At 44.5% G+C, this 13,505-nt stretch overlaps 2 protein-coding genes across 4 annotated transcripts in view; one reads left to right on the top strand and one right to left on the bottom strand.

Moving 5' to 3' along the window:
* The window catches only part of matr3l1.2 (matrin 3-like 1.2), a 28,599-nt gene extending 23,975 nt beyond the window's left edge, over positions 1-4,624 (bottom strand). Inside the window, exons 1-3 of one of the 3 annotated variants that reach the window (XM_083980400.1) lie at positions 4,520-4,624; positions 1,773-3,019; positions 49-110 (exon numbers count right to left, since the gene is read on the bottom strand). In XM_083980400.1, the coding sequence (XP_083836526.1) occupies positions 49-110; positions 1,773-2,630 (920 nt within the window). In that variant the 5' untranslated portion in view covers positions 2,631-3,019; positions 4,520-4,624. Of the gene's footprint in view, positions 1-48; positions 111-1,772; positions 3,134-4,519 lie in introns of those variants that run through there. The other 2 variants (XM_083980399.1, XM_083980401.1) reach the window with 2 other exon arrangements.
* Positions 4,625-5,024: 400 nt separating this feature from the next.
* On the top strand, positions 5,025-10,326 carry LOC310992939 (uncharacterized protein; the record flags this gene model as incomplete). The annotated part of the gene is made up of 3 exons (XM_083981168.1): positions 5,025-5,166; positions 8,759-8,914; positions 9,918-10,326. Exons 2-3 carry the CDS (start codon positions 8,778-8,780, stop codon positions 10,324-10,326), a joined length of 546 nt encoding a protein of 181 aa, XP_083837294.1. The 5' UTR covers positions 5,025-5,166; positions 8,759-8,777.
* Positions 10,327-13,505: the final 3,179 nt, after the last annotated feature.

The following is a 13,505-nucleotide window of genomic DNA, read 5'->3' as shown; positions in this document are numbered from 1 at the left end:
TGTGTGTTGTATTTAGTGTGTTGTAGTGTTTCAGTGTGTGTGACTCACATGTCGAGGAGCTGCCGTCGGTTCTCAGCATGTCTCAGTCCGTTGACGTGCTGGTTCCACTCCTACAAACACACCGTTACTCAAACACCTTAACCCCTTCACCGCTGGACACCTCACAGTCAGCAGCCAATCAGGAGCGAGCTGCTCTCCACATTTAACATCGTCTGCTTTTATTCATCATTTTATTGACGGAAAATAAAACTGACCTCAGAGCAGAACAGTTACAGATCATAAACCTCTTTCATCAGCTGATACTCGTGGATTTCTGATCAGTTTGGACCAAGATCAATGTAGGAAACTGAACTAAACTAAATGATATGTTCATTTAACTCAGAGTTTTATTTTAGAAACAAATACTCTGATATTTCCTCTTTGATAAACGAGTCCTTTTGAAGTAATGATGTCATTTCCTTTTCACCTAAGAGATCTGAAAGATGTGATCAATTAACTGGAGGATCAATCAGCTCGTTTCACGTTGTCATCGTGTACTCAGCTGCTGATTGGTCCAGGACACTGTGACTCTGCTGCAGGTTTGATCGTTACAGTATACAGTCTAGAGCTGCAACTAACGATTAGTTTAATTACCAATTAATCTGTAGATTATTTAAATGATTAATTGATCAGTCAGTGTTTCTCAAACACAAATGTCTTGTTTTGTCCACAAACCAAAGAGAGACTCAGTTTATTGTCATAAAGGAACAAAGAAACCAGAAATATTCACATTGAAGAAGCTGGAATCAGAGAATCTGGAGCTTTTTCTCTTAAAAAAAAAAAAAACTACTCAAAATGATTATTAGATTATCAGAATAGTTTAATAATCGATAATTGTTCCATTAATCGATTAATTGTTGCAGCTCTAGATCAATCAACTCTTGGTCTTTTGTTTATCTTTATTTTTTGTTGGCTACAGATACAGACGCCTGCTGCTGAGGAGACAGTGATGTCATCATGTACTCAGCTGCTGATTGGTCCAGGACTCTGACTCGTTACAGCTGTGTTTTATTGTGACAGTTCTCTGAGTAACTTCCTGCTGTCAGATGTAACAGTAATGGAATAAAGGATTAATAATAATGATTATGTGACTGGTCTGTGTGAGGGACGGTGGCTCTACAGAGATGAAGGACGGAGAGACTCAGTTTATCGTCATAAAGGAACAAAGAAACCAGAAATATTCACATTTAAGAAGCTGGAACCAGAGAATCTGAACTTTTTCTCTTTAAAAAAAAACTACTCAAACTGATTATTAGATTAATAATCGATTATTTGTTCGATTAATCGATTAATTGTTGCAGCTCCAGAACAATCAGCTAATTTTTTTTAACTCTTGGTCTTTTGTTTATCTTGACTTTTTTATTTATTTGTTGGCTCACTACACATACAGACGCCTACATCATGTACTCAGCTGCTGATTGGTCCAGGACACAACAAGCTGTGTTTTATTGTGACAGTTCTCTGAGTAACTTCCTGCTGTCAGATGTAACAGGAATAAAGGATTAATAATAATGATAATGTGACTGGTCCACGTGAGGGGCGGTGGCTCTACAGAGGTGAAGGACGGAGACGTCTCGAGGACGTGAAGATCAGCTGATCGGAACAAAGACGTCCGACGACTGAGCTGCTGCTGCCACTGACGCACGTGGACAGAAGAGACTAGGAGACAAGGAGACAAGGAGACAAGGAGAGAGGAGACAAGGAGAGAGGAGGAGGAAGAGTCCGGTACTCACCATGGTGGAGTGAACGTCAAAGTCACAAAGAGAGCAGACGTGCGGGAACATGGTCGGCATGACGCCCAAGAAGTCTTGGACTTTTCCGTTGGACGGGACGCCGATCCTCCGCTGCAGAAACACGCTGCTCGGCTCGTGTGGCGGCGGCAGCGGAGGCCCCATTCCGAGCCCGCTGCCGTAGGAGGAATCGCTGCTGCCGCGGTGGTGAGAGGAGGAGGAAAGCTCCGAGTACGAGGACGAGGACGACCGCTCTCTGCTCCCACCACCACCACCACCGCCGCCGCCGCCGCTGTAGCTCAAGCCGCCGTAGCCGCGGCCGGGGGCGGCGTCCTGCAGCGAGCCGTAGCCGAAGTCGCTGGCGTGCGACCGCGCCGAGCCCCCGTCCATCCGGTCCCAGCCGTCGCCACGGTTTCCTCGGTACGCGGCGGCGGCGTCCGAGGACATGGAGGAGGAGGACGTGTTGTTGTTGCCCTTGCGGTTCTTGAGCTGCATGAGTATCCGCGGCAACGTCTCCACGCTGATGTCGTCCTCGGGGATCTCCGCCAGCGCGTCGAGGTCCGAGGGCGACAGCCCCAAACTGGCAAACAGCTTCATGGTGCTGCCAAGATTCCCTCCGCCGCCGCCGCCGCGCCGGGACATCTGACCGCCTCCGTCCGGGCCGTCCCCCACCCCCCCCATCCCCCCCGAGGACATGCCACCACCACCGCCGCCCATCTGCATCTGCATCTGCATCTGTCGCCCGGACGACCGCTGCTCGTTCATGCTGAAGTTCAAGGTCTCTGCGGCGGCGAGGAGCCCCCGGCCCACGGCGAAGTGTTTCTGAGCGCCGCCGTCCGACTGCTGCGACTTCTGAGACATGACGACGCTACGACGACGACGACGACGAAGTCACACAGCAGCTGATTGGTCCAGGACACAACAAGCTGTGTTTTATTGTGACAGTTCTCTGAGTAACTTCCTGCTGTCAGATGTAACAGTAGTGGAATAAAGGATTAATAATAATAATAATAATAATAATGAGGTGAAGGACGGACGTCACAAAGCGAAGCGGCGCTGCTCTCCCCTCTCTCTCCGGCCGCGCTGCAGCCGCGTCAAGAGTAGACAAGGAAGGAAGCTTCTGCGCTAAGAACTGAAGTTAAACAGAGTCACTGAGCAGCGGCGGCGGCGTCGGCCAAAAGAGCGAAGCTGGTCACAGAGCGAAGAAGGGGGAACTCCTCTTCCTCTCTCCGCAGAGTTTCTGGTTTCTGCTGAAACACAATGAGGTAGAGACAAACCTTCAGACGCTGCTGCTGCCTCCACTGGGACAACAGGAGCCGAGCACAAGAGCTCGACCGACTGAGACTCTGAGACTCGCTGTCATTACTGACTCTTAATGAGAATTAAATTAAAGGAGACAAGAGAGGAAAAAGGATTTAAAAGACTCAAAATTCACCGCAGACGAGCAGGAAAGACAATGAAGTGGCGTGAACAGAGTGATGATGAAGCATCCTCAGAGAAAGAGAAACTTCAAAAACATCACAGAGCTGTGAGTCTGGAAATAATAAACTCTACATGAGTCACTGAGGAAGAATAACTGACACTGTGAATTTGTCAATGGACGTGTTGACAATAAAGTTTCCTAGAGTCTAAAAGGAGGAGATAATAAACAAAGCTGATGATATTTCTACCATGTGGTTCATATCGCTGACGTGTCTTTATCTATATTTTCTACTTGATTCTTCAGTATTTCTGTTGTTTCTACAGAACAGTTTTTCAGTTTTCAGCTCAGACTAAAAGTCACTTTCTGTTTCTTCTTGCACTTTCCACTGTGGTGCGATAATAATAAATGCTGTCAACTTCTAATAAATTGAAAACTGATCTCGTCTTAACTAGACCGACAGGTTTACAACAGGTTTGTCAAGTCAACCCTTTAGCTAATTACCTGTAATTTACCACCTATTACACAATAACAACATCCCTCTAAAAGTTATTAATCACATTACTCTGAATACGGGCTGCACATAATTAGTGTGAATGCTGAAAGTACACAGTATATAACATAATCATTTCCTTATGGGGACAAAAAAAGCATCTATCTAGCTACCTATAATTTACCACCAGTTTAAAAATAAGTTATTTATCAAAGTGCACAGATCAATATCACTTTAATCTGAATACGGGCTGTACGTATAGGCTAATTCTTGGTTATAACCAATATTATTATAATATCTCCACCAGGATGAGCAGAAGACAAATACAGACCCGTTATAAGAGGCCAGATGTCTGACACAAGTAGCTCTGCACATTCTGTCTTTTTATAATATAAATAATAAATGAAACGTGTTAAAGTTTCAGTCTGAGTGAAACATGTAATAATGTGGAGGAAGGAGCAGAGTTAGCAGCGAAGCTAACAGTGCTAACGACCTGTTATCTCCACAGAGTCCACAGATAATAAACATTTGTTTTAATTCAGAGTCAGTAGTTTATTTATATGTGCACCGACCTTCATAGGTGAAGGTAGAAACTGTTAGTTTAGTTTTTATTGTCCTCTACAGTCTAAACTCGGTGCTAACGGCTGCAGCATTAGCCTGTTAGCCCGTTAGCCTGCTGCTGCTACATGCTCATGATTTAAAAAAAAAACCGTCAGATAAACTAGTTTCTAACTTCACAGTTTTAATATCCGACTGTGCAAACTGTAAATGAGGCTGTGCACCAACCGACCAGGTGAATAAAGTCGTCTACAGGTGTAAAACAGGACAAACACTTACCTGAGTTTCCTTAGTGCGCAGCAGCTGATGCTACTCTGCTACTACTAGCAGGCACGAGAACGAGAACGGAGCCACGAAGTCTCGCGATACTTGGACTCTCCTTTGCGATCTTTACAGTCTATGGTTGTGACTGATGATCAGAGAGCCAGTCAGGGGTTACATGTGAAGGGATTGGAAGCGGTCACCGTGTTATTGTTGTTGCGGCAGACTAAAGAAAACCAAAAAAGTACAATTGCATGAATGCAATGCTACAAAGAGGCTGTTTTTATGCAAACTAAAACTCATTATAAACTGAACCCTCCGCCCACTCACTCACTGCTGCTATGGATCATTTTTATTCACTTAACTTTTGTTGTTGTCGTTTTGTCTGAACCTTATGTAGCTAAGTTATATATTAAGTCAACGGCCGTAGTAGGCTGTTCAGTGTCGTGGTTTCCTGAAAAACAGAGGGAGGGAGGAGACAGAGAAAGTGAAAGTATTTAGTTCAGACGCCATTTTAAGGCAAGGCATCTTTATTTATATAGCGCATTTCATACCAAGGCAACTCAATGTGCTTTACATAAAGACAAAACATAAAAAAAAAAAAAAAAAGAAGCATTAGACAAAAGACGAGACGAGAGAAGGAGTTAAGAGTGAAGCTGCTCTAGGTGAGTGTTAAACAACATTATTATTATTATTCACCATTAAAGTCTGTGAGTCTCAGTCCCTGTGAAGTGAAGTGTGGAGGGAAGAAGAGCCAGAGTGAACTTGTGTCCACACAGAGACACTGAGACTAAAGGAGGACAGCTACCTCCTGTTGTCTAAACCTGTTGTGATGAACTGATGTAGCTACAAAAAAAGAGACGAGGAAAGTAAAGAAGAGCAGAGGGAGTAGGCTAAACTTAAACTTTTTTTTTTTTTAACTTTATTAGTTTATTTAGTCGGGACAGTGCATATTAATGAACAGTGAGCGCTAGAGTACCACAGTAAATACACCAGATTTAGCACATGTGCTAAATTACATCCGTAGTCCCCAAAACAATACAACAAATTAACATAAAAAGTCCAAAAAGACAGTGGATCATTATAACGGAAAAGTACATTTACATAGTTACAGGGTTAGACATGATTATATATATGATCTAATTAACATGATTCATTGAAAATATAAAAGTATAAATCTATAGCCTACAGTTGCGATTGACATGATTCACTTTAAATATAAAAGGATAAATCTATCTAAACCCGGGGTGTGTGTGTGTGTGTGTGTGTGTGTGTGTGTGTGTGTGTGTGTGTGTGTGTGTGTGTGTGTGTGTGTGTGTGTGTGTGTGTGTCATGCTGTACAAGCATTCTACTTTAAAGCCGAGCATGTTCAGCCTGTGTAATAATGTTTCTGTAGAAGAGTGACCATGTTGTGTTATGAAGGGAGTTGTCCTCAGGGTGGCAGCAGAGGCTGGTTAGACTGGTTGACCTCTTGACCTGTATGTTGAAAACAGTAAACAAACCTATAAAACGTAGCTCCCGTCTCAGTCCATTCTTCTATAATATCGTAAGGATATTACATTTTGGCTACGGGCAGTGGCGTCATTTCAGTTTTAGACAAGGTATGGCAAGGACCAACCCCCTAAAATGTGTGCACATTGTAAATTGAAATGCAGCAATCTGGTGTGATTTGAGAGCAAAATCACGAAGCTTTCTCAATTATCACTATCAATGCTATGGATTGGATGATACTCACAATACCCCACACAAGGGTTCACAATATAACTTATTTTCTTTTACCAACAACAGAAGAATGAACCAAAATAGATAGACAAATGAATAAGCTATTTGAAGTTTATCCACTCCGTAAACGGTGTCATTTATTTTGTGTCAACAAATTATTGCCAACCTGAGTTTATTCACTGCTAATCTACAGTACATGTTTCTACAGTAAGAACAGCAAAGTTTAACAGCAAAGTCAGAATGAATTTAATCTGGAAACAAATTAAAATTTTCACGAGAACTAAGTTGAATGAGTGATTCCTCCTGTTGCTGCTGTGATTCACTACATTCAGGTAGCCTAATGTTAGACAGGGGCTTGGGACTTGTTTGTCTCAATTAGAAGTTTTTGTCCTTTGTGACAAGATAAACAGCCTCCACACTCCACAGACAGCTATCATTAGCCTGTTCTTAACAAGATGACTGCAGCAGCTTCACAGTGTTTCTCAAATAAGAGCTTTCATTTTACTGTGCTCTAAGTAGCTATAGTGTTAGCCAAACAAACACTGAAATATGACCAGTCTATGAATATGACTCATATTTAAAGGTGTACAGAAATGGCCGTTTGTCCTGTTTGTCGCGCCGAGTTGTCACGAGCTGCAACACGAGTTTACCCGAGTAAGGAAAACTTGATGGTCGTTATCGAGCAGACGGGATATTCAAAGCTTGGGGCGAGACCGAGCTCCGTGTGTGTGTGTGTGTGTCAGACGTTTGAATGACGGATGACGGATCCAATATAAGTGGCTGATGAATCGTGAGCAACGTGACGTATAATCCGTGCGCCTGCATTATCCAATGCGGAAAAAAAAATACCACACTTTCATCCCGGATTTACTCAAAAATATAATTTTGCACAAAGTTTGGGCTCCATCGTCTGACAGGAGAGTTATTACACTAATGTTAAGACCCACAGTGGGCTCAAATTCAATTTTCTTCTCTGCACAGCTTTAAGCATGTGGAATAAGTGGTAGGCTAGCAGGCACCACTGGGAAGTCATGTAGATGGCTTTATAACTCACAAAGGTTCGCTCACTCCACATTCAGTCTGTCTGCAGCACATGGAGTTATACAGTCTATGAGTTATAGCTACATCTATGATGCAGCGGTGTGCACTCGTACATGCGCTCTCACAGATATCAACAGGTGATCCTAGATGAAGCATCAAAGCCCCATGTCACCATTAACACATGCATATCAGCAGGTGATTATAGATGAAGCTGTAGTGGAAAAGCACCTTTACCGAGCCGAGCCATGCCGTTCCATGCCGTGAAAAGTGTAGTGGAAAAGCACCATTTGATTACAGTCTTGAGGAGGCCTTTCTAACCAAAGCGCTAAAATAGCAGCAGCTGAAGCAGACCATCTCTCAGCTGGGCTACAAATGTAAACTTCTAGTCTTTATATTTGGTAGTCTGGGGCATGTGCATCAGTTGGTTGTGAAGGGCCTTCAGATGGCCGGCCTCCCTAAAAGAAGAGCTAAACAGTTAGCCAGGTACTGCTCAGTATCGGCTATTATTGGAAGCTGCTCAGTCTGGATGAGACTGTGTTTTTTTGTAACCTTGAATGATGTCTGTTGTCTATCTGACCTGTAGGCCATCATGTATGTGTTCAGCTGCCCAGGCGCTTTGTAGCTGACCGACTCCTGTTGTCAACTGCACTGGCAGTATTTATGTCCTTCATGCAAGAACCCTTGTACTTTCTTTTTATGTGGGCATAAATAAATATTTCAAATGTGTTACTTCTCTTGTCTGCCTGAGCTCACAGTCAGTCAGTACGTTTACATGACACTTGAAAAAACCGAATATTGCCTTAATCCGACTATAACTGGACAACTGAAGTGCATGTAAACACCTTAGTCCGACTGAAATCGGAGTTGGAGAACTCAGATTAAGACACCCAGATAATGTGATTGGAATTAGATTTTCTCCGTCATGTATCTACACCTTAATCGGAGTATAACTGGACAATGCATGTGCACTGCTCCACAACCGTAGAGACGGCACCAAGTGGAGCAGAGAAGCCGCCTGAACCCGGCAAAGTAAAGAAAAAAACCCAACAACAGCGCCGATTCAATGCATTTCACACAACGTGACCAGCAAGAGTGTTTTATTAAAAGAGAGAGAGAGAGAGAGAGAGAGAGAGAGAGAGAGAGAGAGAGAGAGAGAGAGAAAGCCCGTATCCTATTCTCAGTGTGAATCCGGCCCAGACTGGCGCGTCTGGTCAGGAACTGCAGTTGAGAATTTATTATTAAGCTACTAAGTTGTTTATATTCAGTTTTTTACGAGGTGACAGAAAAGTCAACAGGACAGGCGGCGTATTAACCCACTGAAGCAACGGGTGACGCCGCATGCGGGGGCGGACCCCGTCAGTTATTAGATTTTTTCAGTTGCATGTATATTGAGACAAGGACAGAAGTCCGACTTGACGCCAAAATCGAATTTTGAGCCGAGCTCGATTAAGCTCTGCATGTAAACGTAGTGACTGTTTCTGGTTTCCCTCTCAGACTGACTGAAGTCCTGAAGATGAGTGTTAATGAGGAGGAAGAGGAGGACGGACCAGAGTCTCCAGGATCCACCTGTCCGTCTCTGAAGAGTGACCAGTCCAAAGGATTTCTTCCAAACTTCAGTCCTGGACCTGGACCTGGACCTGGAGACTCCCGGTAAGAGACCTGCTCCAGCCTCTTTACCAGTGTTGAGTGTGTTGAGGTCCTGCAGCTCATAGTGACTGTGAGTCAACAGGAACTGGTTCTTGTGGTTGATCAGTGTCTTCATACTAACTGCTCAGGTCTCTTCATGTTTCTTCTGAACTGATCTGATGAAACAACATCTGGACTTTTTCCTCATAGAATAGTTCACCAAAAAATGAAATTCAGTCATAATTGACTCCCCCTCATGCTGATGAATACTCTTGAGTAGTTTTTTATACCTCAAAGTGCATCTGGAGATCCGGGAGGCCGGTTCCTAGTCCAACCAAAACTTTATATGAGAGTAATAGGGCCTGACACATAAACGTCCATAAAACTACACCAAAACCATTTAATATTCCTCCACACTGCTCGTCCACTGCAATCCAAGAGTCCTGAAGGGAGATAGTCCAGAGTTTACTGGAAACAACCTCACTTAGGACATTTTTACAGCCTCAACAGTCCTGGATTGAATTTGCCTGGTGCGTGCTCTCACGTTCACGTGACACATGCAGACGTGACCAGACTTGCCTCAATGACGTTGTTTCCAGTAAACTGAGTCTCAGTCCCTGTGAAGTGTGGAGGGAAGAAGAGTCAGAGTGAACTTGTACAAGAGGAAAGCTACTTCCTGTTGTCTCAGCCAGTTGTGACAAACTGACGTACAAAAAAGAGAAGAGAAAAGTAAAAAAGAGCAGAGGGAGTAATCAATCAATCAATCAATCAATTTGTTTATTTCGGGCATGTCAATTTAAATCATCATCATCACACTTCATCTTAGTTCAATAATACAGTACACATGGCCGAAAGGGAAAGCGGGAGAAGCAAAAGCTTATCTAGTCCCGCCCCCATTACCCACATTACCCGGTGTGTGTGTGTGTGTGTGTGTGTGTGTGTGTGTGTGTGTGTGTGTGTGTGTGTGTGTGTGTTACTTCTCTTGTCTGTCTGAGCTCACAGTCAGTGTTTCTGGTTTCCCTCTCAGACTGACTGAAGTCCTGAAGATGAATGTTAATGAGGAGGAAGAGGAGGACGGACCAGAGTCTCCAGGATCCATCTGTCCATCTCTGAAGAGTGACCGGTCCAAAGGAGATCCTCTAAACTTCAGTCTTGAACCTGGACCTGGACCTGGACCTGGACCCTCCAGCTGGTCTCTGAAGAGTGACCGGTCCAAAAGATATCCTCTAAACTTCAGTCTTGGACCTGAATCTGGACCTGGACCCTCCAGCTGGTCTCTGAAGAGTGACCGGTCCAAAAGATATCCTCTAAACTTCAGTCTTGGATCTGGACCCTCCAGCTGGTCTCTGAAGAGTGACCAGTCCAAAGGAGATGGTCCAAACTTCAGTCTTGGACCTGGACCTGGACCTGGACTTGGACCTGGAAGCTCCCGGTAAGAGACCTGCTCCAGCCTCTTTACCAGTGTTGAGTGTGTTGAGGTCCTGCAGCTCATAGTGACTGTGAGTCAACAGGAACTGGTTCTTGTGGTTGATCAGTGTCTTCATACTAACTGCTCAGGTCTCTTCATGTTTCTTCTGAACTGATCTGATGAAACAACATCTGGACTTTTTCCTCCTCCATGTTCTTCCTGCAGCTGATCAACATGAGCTTTAAAGGAATAGTTCACCAAAAAATGAAATTCAGTCATTAGTGACTGATGCTGATGAATACTCCAGTGTAGTTTTTTATTCCTCAAAGTGCATCTGGAGACCCGGGAGGCCGGTTCCTAGTCCAACCAAAACTTTATATGTGAGTAATAGGACCCGACACAAAAACGTCCATAAAACTACACAACAACCATTTAATCTTCCTCCACACTGCTCGTCCACTGCAATCCAAGTGTCCTGAAGGGATATAGTCCAGAGTTTACTGGAAACAACCTCACTTAGGACATTTTTACAGCCTCAACAGTCCTGGATTGAACTTGACTGGAGCGCGATCTGACGTTCAGGTGACGCACGCGTGCATCATGCACGACACAAACAGGTCCATAAAACTACACAAAAACGTTGAAATATTCCTCAACCCCCATGTCTGACGTTACAATCGCACACCCCCCGGCCGTCGAACCTTCGATTTTGATCGATTTTATGTCCGCGAATATTCGATGATCAAAATATGATAATTGGGACAGCCCTACTGGAAACAACGTCATTGAGGCAAGTCTGGTCATGTCCGCGTGCGTCATCTGAACGTGAGAGCACGCACCAGGCAAATTCAATCCAGGACTGTTGAGGCTGTAAAAATGTCCTAAGTGAGGTTGTTTCCAGTAAACTGTGGACTATATCCCTTCAGGACACTTGGATTGCAGTGGACGAGCAGTGTGGAGGAAGATTAAATGGTTTTTGTGTAGTTTTATGAACAGTTTTGTGCCCGGCGCAATTGACTCTTGTATAAAGGTTTCGTTGGACTACGAACCCCCCTCCCGGGTCTCCAGATGCTGTTTGAGGAATAAAAAACTACTCCGGAGTATTCATCAGCGGCGCTGTTCCAAAAGTTGAACATTTCAACTCTGAGCGCTCTGAGCGCCGCGACAAAAAAAGAAAGCGCCAAGAGCTTTTTTCTGAGCTCCATAGGACGTCCGGTGGACACGGCCCCTTATATGTAAAGAGAATGTATTCTATGAAATGTCAGAAGAGGTATTTTTTTTCACGGCACCCTTGACGCAGTCAGACGGCACCCCAGTGTGCCGCGGCACCCACTTTGAGAAAGGCTGCTATAGAAAACCGAAAATTACAGCGTAAGTTTAACCCATGGTCTAACACACCGTGACACCAAGTTAGACCCCCCCTCGAGAGACGAAGTCTGCTAACCGCTAGCTTCTCTAGTTGTAGCAACTTTAGCAATGACCACACCATAAGAAACAGTGCAGTCTATTTTTCCATGCGCAACCGATCAAAAAGCCACTTACAGCCACAAATAATGCTCAGAACAGCACCAAATGTCATCAACAGTACAAACAGGGTCCCATCCCATAATGCGAGGCATCAAACATCTGTTAGCTTTGCCTGGTTTCTATTGAAAAGAGACCAAAACAACTCACACACTCTTCTCCAGTTATACGCTATTGTTAGTCCCGATTCTTTGTATTGGAAGCCCAAGAATAAACCAGAGAAGTCTTTCGTACAAAAGTAGTAGAGTTTACTCAGGTCACAGATAAAGTACATCAGCGCTGGACTCAGAGTGACAGAGCTCACCCACTCTGCTCCAGTTATACGCTATGCAGCAAATTTCCGTGTCCAGCACAGAGTCCAGACACTGACAACACACGTCTGAGTCCGACTGGCAGCACAAACATCTGGTTTCAGTGGTCAGTGACCACACTGACCACTTGATTCCCCCAGGTCCAGCACATAGCCTCCACCGGCTCTCTCCCTCTTTCACTTTACTCCTCCATTTCCTTCAGCTCGTCTTCAGTAAACTCGGTCTCAAACTGATAGGCGCGCCCATCGAAATGAAACCAGTCGTTGTTGTTCTCAAACTCCATAAACTCAGCCGTGTTGTCCCTTCTGTGATGTCTGCTTCACTATGTTACAAACAGTCTCTTCCGGTAACGAACGTCATCCTGATCGCACGTGTGACGTTGCGTCTAATCTCGCACTTGTTTACGTGATTCTCTCCCGCAAATATATAAAGTTAGAAATTCCATTCATTTCCCTGTGAGCACTCAATAATAACTTTTATAAACAGACACATATATTATTATATTATAAGCAAGACACATCGGAACTTTGGCTGCATTATATGGAGTAATACACACACATTTTCATCCTTGAGCTGCGGGACTCTACTTCACTCGGTAATTGGCTCCACGCCAGCTGACTACCTGTAACCATGGCAGCAACAAGCAGACATCACAGAAGGGACAACACGGCTGAGTTTATGGAGTTTGAGAACAACGACTGGTTTCATTTCGATGGGCTCAGTTTGAGACCGAGTTTACTGAAGACGAGCTGAAGAAAATGGAGGAGTAAAGTGAAAGAGGGAGTGATGCGGTGGAGTCTATGTGCTGGACCTGCGGGAATCAAGTGGTCGGTGTGGTCACTGCCTGTCGGTGGCCGCTGAAACCAGATGTTTGTGCTGCAAGTACTGTTGATGATGTTTGGTGCTGTTCTGAGCATGATTTGTGGCTGTAAGTGGCTTTTTGATCGGTGGCTGGTGGATCCGTATACTGCTCTGTTTGTTATGGTGCAGTCTTTGCTAAAGTTGCTACAATTAGAGAAGCTAGCGGTTAGCAGACTTCATCTCTCGAGGGGGGGTCTAACTCGGTGTTACGGTGCGTTGGACCATGGGTTAAACTTACGCCGGAATATCCCTTTAAAGTAGAGTTAATGTAATAGTAACTTAGTCTACTACAGACACCAGCTGGTCTAGGATCAGTGACACCACATCCATGTTTGCTCTCAGTAGGGATGGGCATTTCAAGCAAAAGCACTATTCGATAAACCCCACCCCCCCACCCCGGACGAGTGGTACCATCAGTCAATCGTCCCTCTACTTTCTCTCTCTCTGCTCCTCTGCTTACTGAAGGCCCACCCACTTACAGTGGTTAACTAATCAGAGCACAGATGTGGAG

Source organism: Trachurus trachurus, assembly GCF_905171665.1.
Source record: "Trachurus trachurus genome assembly, chromosome: 10".
In the NCBI taxonomy this organism is placed as follows: Eukaryota; Metazoa; Chordata; class Actinopteri; order Carangiformes; family Carangidae; genus Trachurus; species Trachurus trachurus.
Note: the sequence above shows the minus strand (reverse complement) of the source record. Positions and strands in the feature narration are given on the sequence as shown.